This window comes from Artemia franciscana, chromosome 1 (assembly GCF_032884065.1).
Source record: "Artemia franciscana chromosome 1, ASM3288406v1, whole genome shotgun sequence".
NCBI classification, from domain to species: domain Eukaryota; kingdom Metazoa; phylum Arthropoda; class Branchiopoda; order Anostraca; family Artemiidae; genus Artemia; species Artemia franciscana.
The window spans coordinates 42,868,605-42,883,809 of NC_088863.1; the positions used below are offsets into that span (position 1 = coordinate 42,868,605).

General features: G+C 36.7%; 1 protein-coding gene across 3 annotated transcripts in view; it reads left to right on the top strand.

The window, feature by feature from the left end:
• The window catches only part of LOC136029961 (TATA element modulatory factor-like), a 241,771-nt gene that overhangs the window by 42,115 nt on the left and 184,451 nt on the right, over window positions 1-15,205 (top strand). For all 3 annotated transcript variants that reach the window (XM_065708519.1, XM_065708530.1, XM_065708538.1), the window contains exon 3: window positions 7,351-8,039. In XM_065708519.1, the coding sequence (XP_065564591.1) occupies window positions 7,351-8,039 (689 nt within the window). The remainder of the gene's footprint in view (window positions 1-7,350; window positions 8,040-15,205) is intronic.

Sequence of the window (15,205 nt, forward strand, 5' to 3'; positions counted from 1 at the left end):
CGATCAAGAGCTGCTGCTAGTTCAGGTGTAACTACAGCTTTTCGGCCCCTCTTTCTTTTTTGAGTTCTGCTTCCTCCAACAGCCTCCTCACTGTCAACGTCTTCTGCTGCGCTGATCTCTGAACCAGATGTGGTAAGTTCGGCTGTGGAAGCCTCTATCTGTTGTATGTTCTCTGTTTGCTGTCGTCTTTTAAGTGTTTGCTGCTCTCTCTCAGACACCCTTTTCTCCTTGCAAGCTAGTGTTTCATCTACGCCAACCATTGACCCCCGTCTCCCTTTTTCTCGCTGGGCTAACAAGAAATCTTTGTCTTCTTGTATTGACATCGTTTTCAGGGCATCGGCGTGAGCGATGTCAAAAAGATCCTCGAGCCTAGATACGAAGGCCGCCTCTCTCGCCTGTTGAGTTGATGACTTTCGTGCTTTGTTCTTCTTGAGAAGACGCCATTCTTCAAATGCCTGCTCAAGCTTGGTTTGACAGTTTTGATGATCTCTCATTGGAATTCGAGCTTTCCGCCAAAACTTTGCTAGTTCGGTTACACCAGCAGCCGACGAGTGCCTAATGGTCTCATTCAGATCAAGGTGGAGATGAAGGAAGAACCCAAGAGCCATTCGCAATGAAGGCAGCTTGCTACCTCTTAATTCAGACACAGAGCTACCAATGAGATATAACTCCGTTCGAGATCTAGTTTCATTTGCTAACATTTTCAGTCTCAATTGGGTCTGAAATAAAAAGAAAACAGAATTTATAATCATGAACTTAGGTAGGGTGAATTTTTTTTAGAAAAAAGAGCAAAAATTGTTCAACTCATTGCTTCTCCAACAAAAGAATAGGCTCAGTTACATTCAAATTCGTCAATCAACGCTCAGTAGTCATTAACGTTATAGAAATCTACTGTCTTGAGACAAGTTAATACACAATTAGCTTATTATTGTAAAAAAACAACACTGATAACAAAACAGAATTGATACAATATCGCCTCGAGCAAAAACTACACCAGACTGAGTCTTGGTGTCCGAGACTCTAGTAAGCGCAACCGGTCAAAAGCAAACAAGTCTGAACACGTTCATCTCTGAAGGATGGAAATTTTGCATTGCCGGCTAAATTATGTCTGGTTCTGCTGCAAGTTGTCAATGAACACCGCAGAGCTTATCCCGATAGCAGGAAACAGACTCTATCCGGTCAACCATAAATAGGAACTAAACAATTTTGTTTATGTGTTTTTAAGCAAAATACAAGTTGCTCGAAATCCTTCTTTTTTACTTTTTCCTTCTTTTTTACTTTTTTTCTTAATCTTTGAGGTACTTGAGCTACCCCTAAACATTATTATAAATGGCTCAAACTTTTTCTACAATGTTTTCAGGTGATATGGAACAACTTAGGGGGGTAAGAAAATAATATTTCCAAAATTTTTAAAATAAGCTCCACCCTAATATACATATATATATATATATATATATATATATACGTTCTACGGATGAAGGATGACAGATTACCGAAGATTGTCCTTTTTGGCCAACCGTCTGGGGCTACACGGAAAGCAGGTCGTCCTTGTCTGGGTTGGGAGGATGTCATAAATAAGGATTTAAAGGAAATGGGAACTTCCTGGGAGGGTGTAAAGAGGGAGGCTTTAAATAGATTAGGTTGGAGGAGGAGCGTGCGTAGCTGTGTTGGCCTCAGGCGGCTTGGTGCTGCAGTGAGTTATTAGTAGTAGTAGTATATATATATATATATATATATATATATATATATATATATATATATATATATATATATATATATATATATATATATATATATATATATATATATATACATGAAAGACGATATTATTATTAAGTTTGAGAAGTGTCTGAAAAAATAGGCTGAATCCAAATTAACGAAAGTTTGAATACCAAACTCGGAGAGTTTATTGATTTTTTTTTCGATTTTTTTGAAAGTTTTTAGATGACAAAATTCTTTAAAATAACCTGTTTATTGCATATCCAGAAAATATGAATAATATGACTAAAAGGGACTATCGGTTATTTGTATTGAGGAGTCTAAATTCAGTCAACGTGTAAAGTATTGAAAGGGTCAGAAATTACATACTTAAAACCTTCGCAATAGTGTACTCAACTACTTCTTAACTTTTCTTGGCAACCGGATGAACAATGTAGTTATGCATACAGGACACTCACACTCACTGAGAAACATACATTCGATTTTATATCGGGCTATCTGTTAAATTTAAAGAAAAAAAAAACAAAGGAATGGTTCTAATTCTTTAAAGTAACAGTGTAGTATTTACTGATATTGCGTTTTATTTATTTATTTTTTCCGTACTTATTAGAAGTTGACTAGGCAAGATATTCTAGAATATGCTTTTGCATAATCTACAGATAAAGCTATGAAATTGATCATGTTAAAAAAAAAAAAAAAAATTAACTGAAGTGATGAAGAATCTCAGTGTAAGTTTTTAACTCACTTATTGTTCTTTTTTTGTAAGAACTTGATTTTCCGCTTGGTTTAGCCTTATTGAATAGTCTTTTGAAAGCAATTCAGTACTCGGTCTCCTTAAATGTTGGGAATAAAGGTACAAGAGGGGCTACTTTAGTAAAAGCTTTTACTTTTTTTCTCTTTCTTTTTTTTTAACTCTTCTAAAGCACAACCTATAAATTTTTAATACAAATGAATCTATATATAAAATAAAATGTCAGTGTATGTGTCCTTTATGCATTACCACTGTTCATCCCATCGCCATGGAACTAATAAATTGTTGAGTACAAATAATAATAATTTCGTATAAGAATTCTAACAAATTCTCCCAGTGTAAAATTTCACCTAGAAAGTTTCACCTTTCGCCGGAAATCTCCTTCCCCGCGCAAAGTCTGCCCGTAGCCCCCCCCCCAGCAGAAAATCCTCCCTGTCGAAAAATGTCTTTATACTTCCAAATAATATATATTACACGTAAATAATTTTACGCTGGCTCAGAGATGTAAATAATCTAGCCCTTTTGCCCGGGGGCTGTGGGGGGGGGTCTTGCTATTCTTAAAGGCATACTCGTTGAACCTTTTAACTATGATAAAAAACTTATCAGACAACTTTGGGGCAAAAAGTGGCATAGAAGTAGGCTGGTTGTCCTCCAATCTTTTTGGTTACTTAAGAGGGGTCTACTAATAACTCACTGCAGCACCAAGCCGCCTGAGGCCAACAAAGCTACGCACGCTCCTCCTCCAACCTAATCTATTCAAGGCCTCCCTCTTTACACCCTCCCAGGAAGTTCCCATTTTCTTTAAATCTTTATTTATGACATCCTCCCAACCTAGACAAGGACGACCTGCTTTCCGTGTAGCCCCAGACGGTTGGCCAAAAAGGACAATCTTCGGCAATCTGTCATCCTTCATCCGCAGAACGTGGCCTAGCCATCTCAACCTTTCTTTCATTATAGGCCTAGAAAGCGGGATTGAACCACATTTTTCGTACAACCTACTGTTAGAAAAACGGTCAGTCAGCCGGGTACCCAGAACAGTCCGTAGGCGATTTCTCTGGAAAACATCTAGTAAATTTTCATCTGCTTTTCGGAGCGCCCATGCTTCAGAGCCATATTTGACAGCTGTCATCACTGTGGCTTCCAATATGAATGAATGAATGAACGAACTTTATTACCCGTAAAAGTACAAAAAACAACAAAGTACGGAGTATTATAAACAAACAAAAACGATAAACAGCGAAGAAAAAAAATTCAAACTAACAAAAGACAACATGGACTAATTAACCAGTATCAATATGGAAAAAAGGCTGCAGAGGGTCATAAACGTGAATGAAGTTGATAGTCTTTTTACATATATTCTACTCTTGGTTTGCAGACTTATCTTTTTATTCTTCCAAACTTTTTTTAACTGTGAAAAAACACCCTAAGCTTTAGCTATTCTGCTTTTAACATCTTCACTGCTCCCACCATCTTTACTAATAATACTACCAAGGTAAGTGAAGCTCCCAACCTGATCAATCTTTTCGTTACCCAATGTCACCTTTTCATCTTCACTTATTCCTAGTTTTAAATAGTTTTAAATTATTCCTAATATTTAATTTCTTATCTTTTTTCAAATCATGCCCAGGCCTACTCAAGATTTGATGTAGGCTACCCCCCTCCACACACCCCTGATTTATTTTTATTAAATTGAATATATGAGTAAATGTAAATTGATTGGTAGCGCCCTGTTTTTTCGGTTTCTTTACTGTAGAATTAAAATGTTGGATTTTAATTAAAATTTTAGACAAAATTTGGGTATTTAGTGAACATTTTTGTTGGACAGTAGTTTTTTTGTACCAAGTCGTTGATAATATTTTTACTATAAAATTTTGGATGGACAGAAAGGGGTATTATTGTTCATTGTTCATGAAAAGTTTGCGTGACCTCTAATCTATGTGCCTGAAACCATCCTCTATAATAGGAATCTCTGATGTTAAATACATTGAAACTTTCTATAAATAGGAAAAAAGAAGCGTCATCGTTTGATAATACTAAAAACAAAGCTGGTAGTATTTTTTAGCTCCCCTCCCCCAAAAAATTTCCTGGTGAGGCTCATGATGTTCCGCCTCGGCCTTTTCATCTCTGTGCCGTTAGGCATGTGAATGTAGCCTAATATTTTATTCTACACAGAAAAAAAATTTCGGAATTGGAGGGATATTAAAACCCCTCTCCATCGCCAATAATAAAGACGAAGGCAAAAGATATTAGCGGTAATCAAGAGGGATTAGGCACGAATTTCCACACCCTCTTTTGGCTTCTTTCTTGTTTTAGTTCATACATATTTTAGGCTCACTTTCAACTTCTGATTCTTACAGATTACCGTGCTTTCTCAGAATCCTGGTGTGTTGTTCGAATTTATTGATTTGCCATGTTTCATGCTTTGACTTACATAAAGCTTACTTACATTTCCATAGCTAATTACTTACATAAAGCTTACTTGCATTTCCATAGCCAAAGCATTGAATATAACCAATTTACATACCTTCTTTCGCCTTCTTTCTAATTTTAGTTCGTACATTTTTTATGCCCATTTTCAACTTTTGATTCTTCCAGATTATCGTGCCTTCTCAGAATCTTGGTGTGATGTTCGAAGTTATTGATTTTCTTTGTTTCATGGTTTGACTTACATAAAGCTTTCTTACATTTCCATACCTTCTGACTTATATAAAGCTTACTTGCATTTCCATAGCCAAAGCATGAAATATAATAAATCAATAATTTCGAACAATGTACCTTCAAAATAGACTAAGTGATACAATCGTAAAGACTACAAAAAAATAAGCATTTAAAACCTATTAAATGGAAAAACAAAACGTTAAAAGGCTGATAAATGGTAAAATATACGCAAAAATACATAAATGAATGAAAGCCGAACAAGATGCTTGACCCCAAACATCAGAAGGGCCAGAACTTCAAGACGGGGGCATACAGAGTCCCCATTTCTCTCCAGAAAAATGCTAAAAATAACTAAAGATTCCGAGAAGGCACGTTAATCTATAAGAATCAGAAGTTGAAATTATTAAAACTGTACCAGCTGTAAAATTAGAAAGAACGCGTAAATTAAGGAAAGTTGAATTGGGTATATGCTCCCAAAACAAAGCCAAATAATCTTGCCTGTTTGCTCAGGAAAAAAGGCTAAGATCCTGAGAACCCACTCTAATCTTAAAGAATCAAATGCACAAACAGAAATGTTCGAACTAAAAATTAGAAAGACGGCGTAAATTAGCGAAAGCCGAATAGGGTGCGTGCACTCAAGCCCCAGATGGGCCAGGACCCCAAGACGGGGACATATAGACTTTTAACCCAGCGCTATGCCTCAGTATAAAAAAAACCTTCCTATGTCCACAAAAAATATAAAAAAGGAGATTCGATGGCTGGATAGGGAAAACGGGTTTGAAGTATTACAGCTTTTACTACTTGTAGAGGTATATAAACTGCATTTGAATTCCAGCTGTTATACGGGGAAAATTCAAAAATTAACCGAACTTTTTCAAAATAATTGAGAAATTATAACATTTGATCCTATTAAAAGTATTTTGCCTGGAACACCTTGGAAAGGAATTTTCAGAAACCCCTAAAGTTGTTTTGTGATTTTTTTTTATACATTTGTTATCTCATATTATTTTTACTCCTAACAGCAATTTTGATTTTGGGAAGAAAGAAAAACGAATGAACTAAAGGCGCAAGGTTTCGTTTATTGCTTGAACGACATGGCAGTTCCCGAAAAACTAGCACGGGCACAACCTATATAGACACCATTTGCGCAAACAATTTTTCAAAAGAAACGAATAGCTATCGTCGCGACATTGGTTGGCGCTGCGTCAAAACCAGACACTCTCGCAGTTTGAAACTGGATTCTACAGCCTATATAGAACGCATGGACGGATAATAGATAGACATATCTATTAACAAATGAACTAACATCATTTTATATACAGTTCAGATAAAAGGGGGATTAATGCCAGAATTAACGGTGGTCACAACAAAAAATTTCTGTTTTCACTCCCGGAACAGAGCCAAGATCTTTCCGCGCTGATTGGCTGTGGGAGCGCCGGAGGTTAACGCCTAGTCTAAACATGTGTGCTGAAATCCTTCTATGGGCAAGATACGACTCCGCGCAACTGTTGTATATATAGGCTGTGAGCTTGGGTGTATGTTAATACTATAGCGCCGTCTGTTCTAGAGAGGTCCTAAGCATGCTCAATTTAGGTACAAGATGATCCAGGTAGGGCGGAACCTGAATGCACTGGAGACGAAAGTGATTATTCATCTCTTCCGAAAGAAAGGGAAGGTATTCCATATTTTTTCATATAAACTATTTAATGGTCGTTTTAGACCTAAAACATGTTGATGAGCTGCCAAATACCAATCTTTACGAATGAGAATTGTTCGATGCTACTCATTGCCTGTATCAATAAAGAGCGATTCAAGTGCTTTAGACGTGTCACAGAACGACGAAGTCTATATCATTAGAATCGTTTTAATAAGTAGCCCGTGTAGGAGGAGAAGGGGGGACAGTTCCCCTCTATCACACTGAGATGAGACTATCAAAACAACTTGTTTCTTTTAAAGACTTGTTAGTAAATGGCCAAAGTAGGTCTTAAACATGGTGGCGTGAAACAAGCCCGTTAGTTCTCACTGTGTCTTTCTTTGGCATTACCATAAAAACTCTTCGGTAAAACTATTAAATCTTATAGATTTGTATTGATATCTATTTCACTGTGAGTTTAGCTTGTTCTAACAGATTAGATAATTTTACCCATAGCACCAAGTTTTTTCCTTCTAAAACTGCTTTTCCTAGATTCAATATGATATTACCAAGTTTTTCCCTTTTTTAGAAGTCCAAACCGATGCCACAAGTAGATCAACCCAGCTAGTTTCAGATGAAGTTATTGTCTTAAGTCCTCCAAAAAGCGAAAAGAGCGCCATTTTATCGTCCAGGGAAGATGCAGATCAAACCTGGAATGTTGAGAATGGCATAGAAAATGCTGAAAAGAATCGAGGCTGGGAAACACATTCACAAAGTAACACATCCGATTTCAATAACGAAAACACCATAATTACAACACAAGTAACAGCAAAAAATTTCGGATGGTGTGAAGTTAAATTAAACGAAGATGAAGATAGACAAGATACAAAAGCTATTGACTTAGTTGGGGAACCTTCAATAGATTCTCAGCAATTTGAAAGCTCAGTTGTTAGTTTGAATAGTTCTTCTTTTTTTGTAAAATCTAAACCTTCTTCGTTAATCATTGGGGATGATGGAAGTCGTTCTTGTGATGATTTGAAAACCCCATCTTCAATCTTGACCGTTGGAAGTGGACTTTTTTTGGAGGAGTTAAGCACCCCTTGTTCAGTGCCGATAGATAGTGATCAAAACACTAGCTCTGTGGGGCTAATTAATTCGAATGACCCCTCTGTTGGCGAGGGAAGGGGCAGTCAGGACTGTATGCACTTATCCGATTCTAGCTCTTTGACAGTAATTAGTCCAGATAATGACGGAACATTACCTGCAATATTGGACGAGGTAAGTGGTGGGTTTCATTATAAATTTACTAATGACAGTTCTAGATTAATTTAACGTTATTTCTCGTATATGAAATAAATTTTCAAGATACTGATACCAAAATTGTTCCTGATATATCTTGAAAAAAAAAATACTAAATTAACATCTAAACAAGTCGAATGTCGCTTTAAAAATTGTCCACACTCCTGTAAAATTTATGGTTTGTAGTTAAGTGCCTCTTTGAATTACCACGCTAGGCTCAGCTTGTTTCCCAAAGTCCGGAAGATCTTTATCAAATTCACTTCAAGAACGTGATCTAAGAGAGCGAGAGAACAGTTCAAAATATGTGGTTGGTTGCGGAGTTCCCTAATTCACTTTTGGTGTGACCTGAGTGACTAAGTGAGGAATAAAATGAAATTCGGTTCAATTGAATGGAAGTTTATTGCATCAAACAAAGAGATAGACATGAACAGCTTCGTAAATGTCTTTTAGTGTGGATAATGTTGTTGCAAGAAAAACAAAAATAATGAGTGTTTTTACTGTCAACTATAAATCAAGTTTTAATAAACAGGTTTTTCAGATTTGTATTAACGTATATCATTTAAGGACCTAACATCTTCAATTGTACGCTCAGAAGGATCTTTTTTTTTCACCTAGGCAACTTTAAAAGGCTATCTGGATCTAACTCTTTAAAAGATGGATATCCGATATTCCTGGCTGACTATTATAATCAAAATCTTATTAAATGCATGTTTCACATAGGGTGGTTCAATCTTACCGACTTTAGGGCTTCTCAGTTTCTTGATTACAAATTACTCAAATGCAATCTTAAGTGAAGCCATATAAAGTAAATAATTTTATGCGTGTGCAGCTCATTCCCCGCATAACTCAACCTCTTCCTTGTGTGTGTAAATGGTCACAGGTTAGGTTGAGGGTAGGGAAGAATGGGGTGGACGGGGTGGAATTACATGGTGTCTGATATTGTCCAATGGCTGAGTTGAATTATGTTGAGTTGCATGGTGGTTGAGACATGCAATGGTTTAGTTGAATGGGGTTCGGGTGCATGAGATCCAAATAATTCATAATGGGGGAACTTGTTAAGTCATTTAAGTATTTTCAATCCCTATGATAGGAGGGCCTAAAGTGTCCTTTAGTCCCCTAGTTCATTCACCACTCAGCTTCAAATATATACATATATTTTATTTCTTTTTCATATGTGATCGTTCAGAAAATATTTAGCTAGGGCTCTTGAATGATTAAATGCTAATCATATAAAAGGATCAAGATTTTGATATGAATGTCCTGAATCAAAACAAACTGAGTACGTATTTCCCAAATAAGTTGGAGTTCCTACCAAGCTGGTGTTTAAGAACTTCTAAGCATATTGATTACAAATATGAAGCTAAAATTGCAATAAAAACAAATAAAATCAGAACCTGCTAACAATAAACTTCCTAAACTGTAAATTAATTGCATATCATTCCAAATATAGCTAGGCAAGAATTTTATCGTTAAATTTGGACCGTTCAAAATGTCTCAAAGTTGTGTCAGATTCGACACCCATGTCCAGCCTTTTGTAAATATCAAGATGTTCTGTCTCATCTAACTGATGATCGCTCAGGGATTATTTAGGGAAGGGTCTCAAATGCCTGAATATTCATAAATAGGACAATAATACTATTCCTAGTCATAAGCAGCGCAGTGCAATGCTTAAGTAAAAAGGGAAGTTTTGTAACTTCCAGTAATAATGCTTATAAAATGCATAAGTAATAAGTATTGCTTAATTAAAAGCAGTAGTAACAACTACTGTTGTAGTTGTACTACAACAAGGAGTTGTAGTTGAAGCTTCGGAGGGGGTTCTTTCGATTGTAAACTAATAGTTTTAGTCCCCTTTTTAAGAGTTAAAAAGGATTATACTTCGAGCAGCGTTTCCTCCATACTTCTTACTCCCCCCAAAACGTCGGATGAACATCTTAAACCAGTTTTGTACAACATAGGTGAAAGGCTTAATATCTATGCCCCTAGGGCTGAAAACCCCCCTTTCCCCCTCCCCACAGTACTTAGGGCAAGGGATGCAAATTTCCCATTGTTTTCATACAGTATTTGTTGTTGAGGTAAGGGGGTATGTTTGGCCCTTGAGGTCCCAAAAACGCTAAGGGTGTTAATGTGCTTTCAAGGAATGTCGAGGGGAGTGTTGAACTAATCAAAACACAATTTGTATGTAGGTTGTAAAAAGGACTGCCACTTAGGAACGGCTTAGTGCATAAGTTTAAACTTTCAGGAAATGATGAGGAGGGTTATCAATCGACCAAAAGGCCATATGTGCTCGCTGTTACTACTGCTGAGAATAAGGGTATTAAGGTGAACATTTTATTAAATATTGACGGGAAAGTTGAATTAGATAAAATACACTCTTTGCATAGAGATTTTTAAAAGGGTGTATTAGTAATATCATAGGAACAACTTAGAATATTAAGTTGAAATTTTTAGGGCGTGATGAGGGGGTAGTTCAATTGACTAAAAGGGAATATGTGCATGCTACTACTGTTACTGCTACTGTTGGTACTACTACTTCTGCTTCTACTAGTTTTGAGTTAGTTGAACTATATCAAAATACACTACATGCATGCGGGCTATCAAAAGGACGTATTAGCAATGTCCCAGGAACTCCTTAAGGTATCAAATTGAAACTTTTAGGGTATGTTGAGGAGGGTGTTGAACTAACGAAAGGCTCTTATGTGCATGCTACTGCTATCACTACTACTGCTACTATTACTACTACCATTACTACTACTTAAGCTAAGGATATTAAGGTTAAAATCTTTAGGGAATCTTAGGGCGATGACGAACTAAATCAAAACATACTATGTGCATGCAAATTGTCAAAAGGATGTATGAGCAACGTCTCAGGAAAGGCTTAGAGTGTTGAGTTGAAACTCATGCTGACAGTTGAGGGAGATGTTAAACTCACCAAAAGAAACAACGTGTATGGTACTAGGATTACTGATACTACTAAGGCTAACGGTAATGGTATTAAGATAAAACTTTCAAGGAATGTTGGGTTATTTTGAATTAACTCAAACCACACTAATGCGCATGCATGTTGTCAAAAGGGTGTATCAACAATATCTCAAGAAGAGTTTAGTGCATTAAGTTAAAACTTTTAAGACATGTTGAGGAGTAAAACCGTGTTGAACTAAGTAAAAACACATTTTTACTACATTTCTACACATTTTACACGTCTTTACATTTTCGTATGCAGGTTGTCTAAGAGAAGTATCAGCAATATATGAGGAAGACCTTAGAGTATTAAGCTGATTCTTTCAGGCCAAATTGATTGAGCTGTTTAAGTAACCGAAACGCGAAAAGTATTAAGTTGAAACTTTTAGGGTGTGTTGGAGATGATTTTGAACTAGCGAAAAGGCACTCTGTGCATTCAATCACTAATACTATTGCTAGTGCTATTACTGTTACTGCTGGTACTACTACTGCTATTGCTGCTGCTACTACAACTACTGCTGCTGCTGCTATTGCTACTACTATTATATCTTCGACTACTAGTGCTGCCGAGGCTAAGGATATTGAGGTGAAACTCACAGGGAATGTTTAGAAAGATGCTGATCTAAATCAAAACACACTATGTGCATGAAGGTTTTCAAAATGCCGTAACCAAAAGACACTGTGTGCATAATATTACTGCTGCTACTGCAGCAAATGGTACCACTAATAATATAACTGATATCACTACGACTACTCCTACTACTAAGGTGAAACTTTCAGGGAATGTTGAACTGAATGAAATTGAGATACCCTGTATGAATGCTGGTTATCAAAAGGGCGCAGCAGGAACAGTTTAGAGTATTTAGCTGAAACTTCCATTGGAGATTGAGTGGGATGTTGAATCAACCGATTGGTACTATATGCATTCTAAAGCTATTACTACTGTTGTCATACTGCTACTACAACTACCAAGGTGAAGCGCATTAAGGTGAAATTCCAAGAGGGCTGTTGAAATAAATCAAAACGCCCTATATGTTAGCAGGCTGTCAAAATAGTGTATCAGCTATGTCTCAGGAATGGCTGAGAGTATTGGTTTAAACTTTTCAAGGCGTTTTGGGGATGTTGAACTAATAAAAAGCCACTATTTGCATACTACTACTGCTAGTAGTACTGCAAATGACATTGCTACTAATACTGCTGTTGCTAAGACTGATGGTGAAACTTTAAAGGACTGTTGAGGGGGTGCTGGACAAAATCAACCCTTCGTGCATGCAGGCTGTCAAATTAGTGCATCAGCAATATCTCAGAAACGGCTTAGGGTCTTAAGTCTTAACTATCAGAGCATTTTCAGGGGATGTTAAACTAACCAAAAAGGTGATATGTTAATATTACTGCTGTTACTACTAATATCGCTACTCCTACTGCTGCTGTTACGATTGCTACTATTGTTAGTGCTAAGGGTATTAAAGCAAAACTTTCAGAGAATGCTGATGGTAGTGTTGGACCAATTCAAAACACACTATGTGTACAGATTGTCAAAAGAGTGTATCCAAAATATAAGTATCAACCCGGGAGGGGAGGAATTTCTGATGCTGAGTTTGTCCAAAAAGGCTAACTGTATTAATGCGAAACTTGCAGAAGTTTTGATGTTGATGTTGAGCTAAATCAAAAGACTCCATGTTTATCCAAGTTGCCATAGGGTTGTATCTACAATATTTTTGGAACGGCAAAGTGTATTATATTGAAACTGTGAGGACTGCTGTTACTATTACTACGTTTACCTACGAGTGTGAATGTGACTACTCGCAACTGCAACTACTTGGGACTGCGACTATTTATACCTGTGACTGTGACTACTAAGTTGAAACTCCGAGGACATCGCCAGAGTTTCGCTAGAGCATCGTCAAGTACTGAAAACCACGGTGTGAAGAAGATGGGCACAGGCTTGCACAAAGCCTCCATCCATACTGGAGGTCCCAGGGACTTCTTGCTGTCCGGTTCCAAGCCAGCTTAAGCGCTTCGGTGTTAACTTGAGAAGATATGTTGATCTCCGTCCTGCACTGGTATTCGGGATCAATGCTTTTCCTGAGGTCAAAACAATTTCAAAGACTTAAACAGCACAAAAATTGAAGCTTGGAATGTTATGACCTTAAAAAATGACTATTTTATCGACATTTTGACCGACGAACTCAGACCATTCGAACTGGACTTATTAGGAGTTTCAGAAACTCATATCCCAGGGGTAGTGAGCGTGAAATTAGGTGATATCGAGTTTCTTTACTCAGGCAGGAAGGATGGGGTACATCGACAGGGGTAGGTAGGTTTTATTTTTATCCACAATGTAAACATGTATAAAAATGACACTACTAATAAATTATTGCAGCAAAAAAGAAGGTCCTAAGGACTTGTGCTGCAAATTCCTGTTATGATTTATATCTTATAAATAAATATCTAAACATAACAACTCATGATTATCCACCTTGCCTATCTTAAATATAAAAAACAACAACATATACACATGAACACTATACAACAAAACAGTCCTATTAATTATTTTTACCGGTTTTAGCCCACAGTAGGGCTCATGATGAATAAGGAAGCTGCTAAGTCTTATTTAGGCTGGAAATGTATTAATAATAGAATACTAATTGCTCATTTTATGACTAAAAAGTTCAGGGTATCAGTTATAGTAGTATATGCCCTGTTGAACTGACTGACGAAGATATTAGTGACTCAGATGAACTTTATTTACAGTTACATGAGCGAATTGACAGGGTCCCAGGTAGAAATATGGTGTTTTTACTAGGAGATCTTGACGCCCAGATCGGTAGAAATCAGGATAGAAGGTATCCTAGCCTAGGTAAACTCGGTGTAGGACAAGAAAACATCAATGGCTACAGACTTTTGCTACTTCGCAGGTACAACAATCTAGCTATAACCAATACGGTGTCTGGTCATAAAATGACTCATATGTTGTCATGGTAGTCACGTGATGGTAAGACAGCAAACCTTATTGATTATGTTATAGTAAACCAAAGACTGACAGAATCAATACAAGATAATGTTAATAGTAAAGATCACCATCTAGTATTGTCTAGGGTTAAATTTAAACCAGTGTCTTAGGTGAGAAAGTTAAGATTCAGCTAGGAATATTAGTGAAAAAGCTTTATGTTTAATAGAGAGGAGAACGGGTTTGTAAAAGAATTATCTGAGTTATAGATCATATGAAAACCAAAGAAACGTAAAGAAAGCTGAGAAAGCATTACAATTTGAACTAAGGAGGTTTGAAATGGAGGTCATGATTAAAATTGCCCAGGAACTGGGAGATGCAGCTAGACGGTATAATAGTAAAATATTGTACTGGTATGTTAATAAATTGAGAGGGAGTAGTCAATCCGGACTTTTCCCAGTTAAAGATAGGAACGGGGCCAAATCTAATGATAATGAAGAAGTTAAAGAGAGATAGGTGGAAAATTTTGAGAGTGTGCTGAACCGAAATACAGTTGTATGAATAGATATAAAGGAAAATGAAAAAGTTTGTGATACCTTGGATGTGAAGGAAGATTTGTTTTGTGAGGAAGAATTAGCGACAGCACTAAAAGGATTAAAAAATAATAAAGATCCAGTTACTGATGGTTCGGTAAATCAGTTTCTTAAATATGGTGGCTCTGAGATTAGAAATTTGTAACTGAAGATTATGAATATGATTTTTGAAAAAGGGGAAATACCTAACGATTTTAGGAAAGCCTCAATTCAACCGGTGTATAAGAAAAGTGATAAGAGTGAGTGTCGTTAATGTCTAGGATTTAGTAGGTAACAAATTACTTCGTAATATGATACTTTTTAGACTGAGAGATGCTGTAGACATTGTTTTAATAGAAGAACAGTGTGGTTTTAGAAAAGGTAGAGGATGTGTCGACCAAATTTTCACTCTTAGATTAATAATTGAAAAGTGCCTTAGTTTTCAAACCCCTTTGGTCCTCAGTTTTATAAATTACGAGAAAGCGTTCGATTCTGTTGATAGAAGAGCTTTAGCAAAGCTCTTATCCTTGTATGGTATACCAGACAAATACGTTAAAGTGATTAGTGCAATGTACGAGAATAACACTGCTGCGGTTAAGGTAGGAAATGAGGTTAGCAGCTCGTTTTGTAGTAAATCAGGGTTTATGTTCTGTCCCCATTTACAT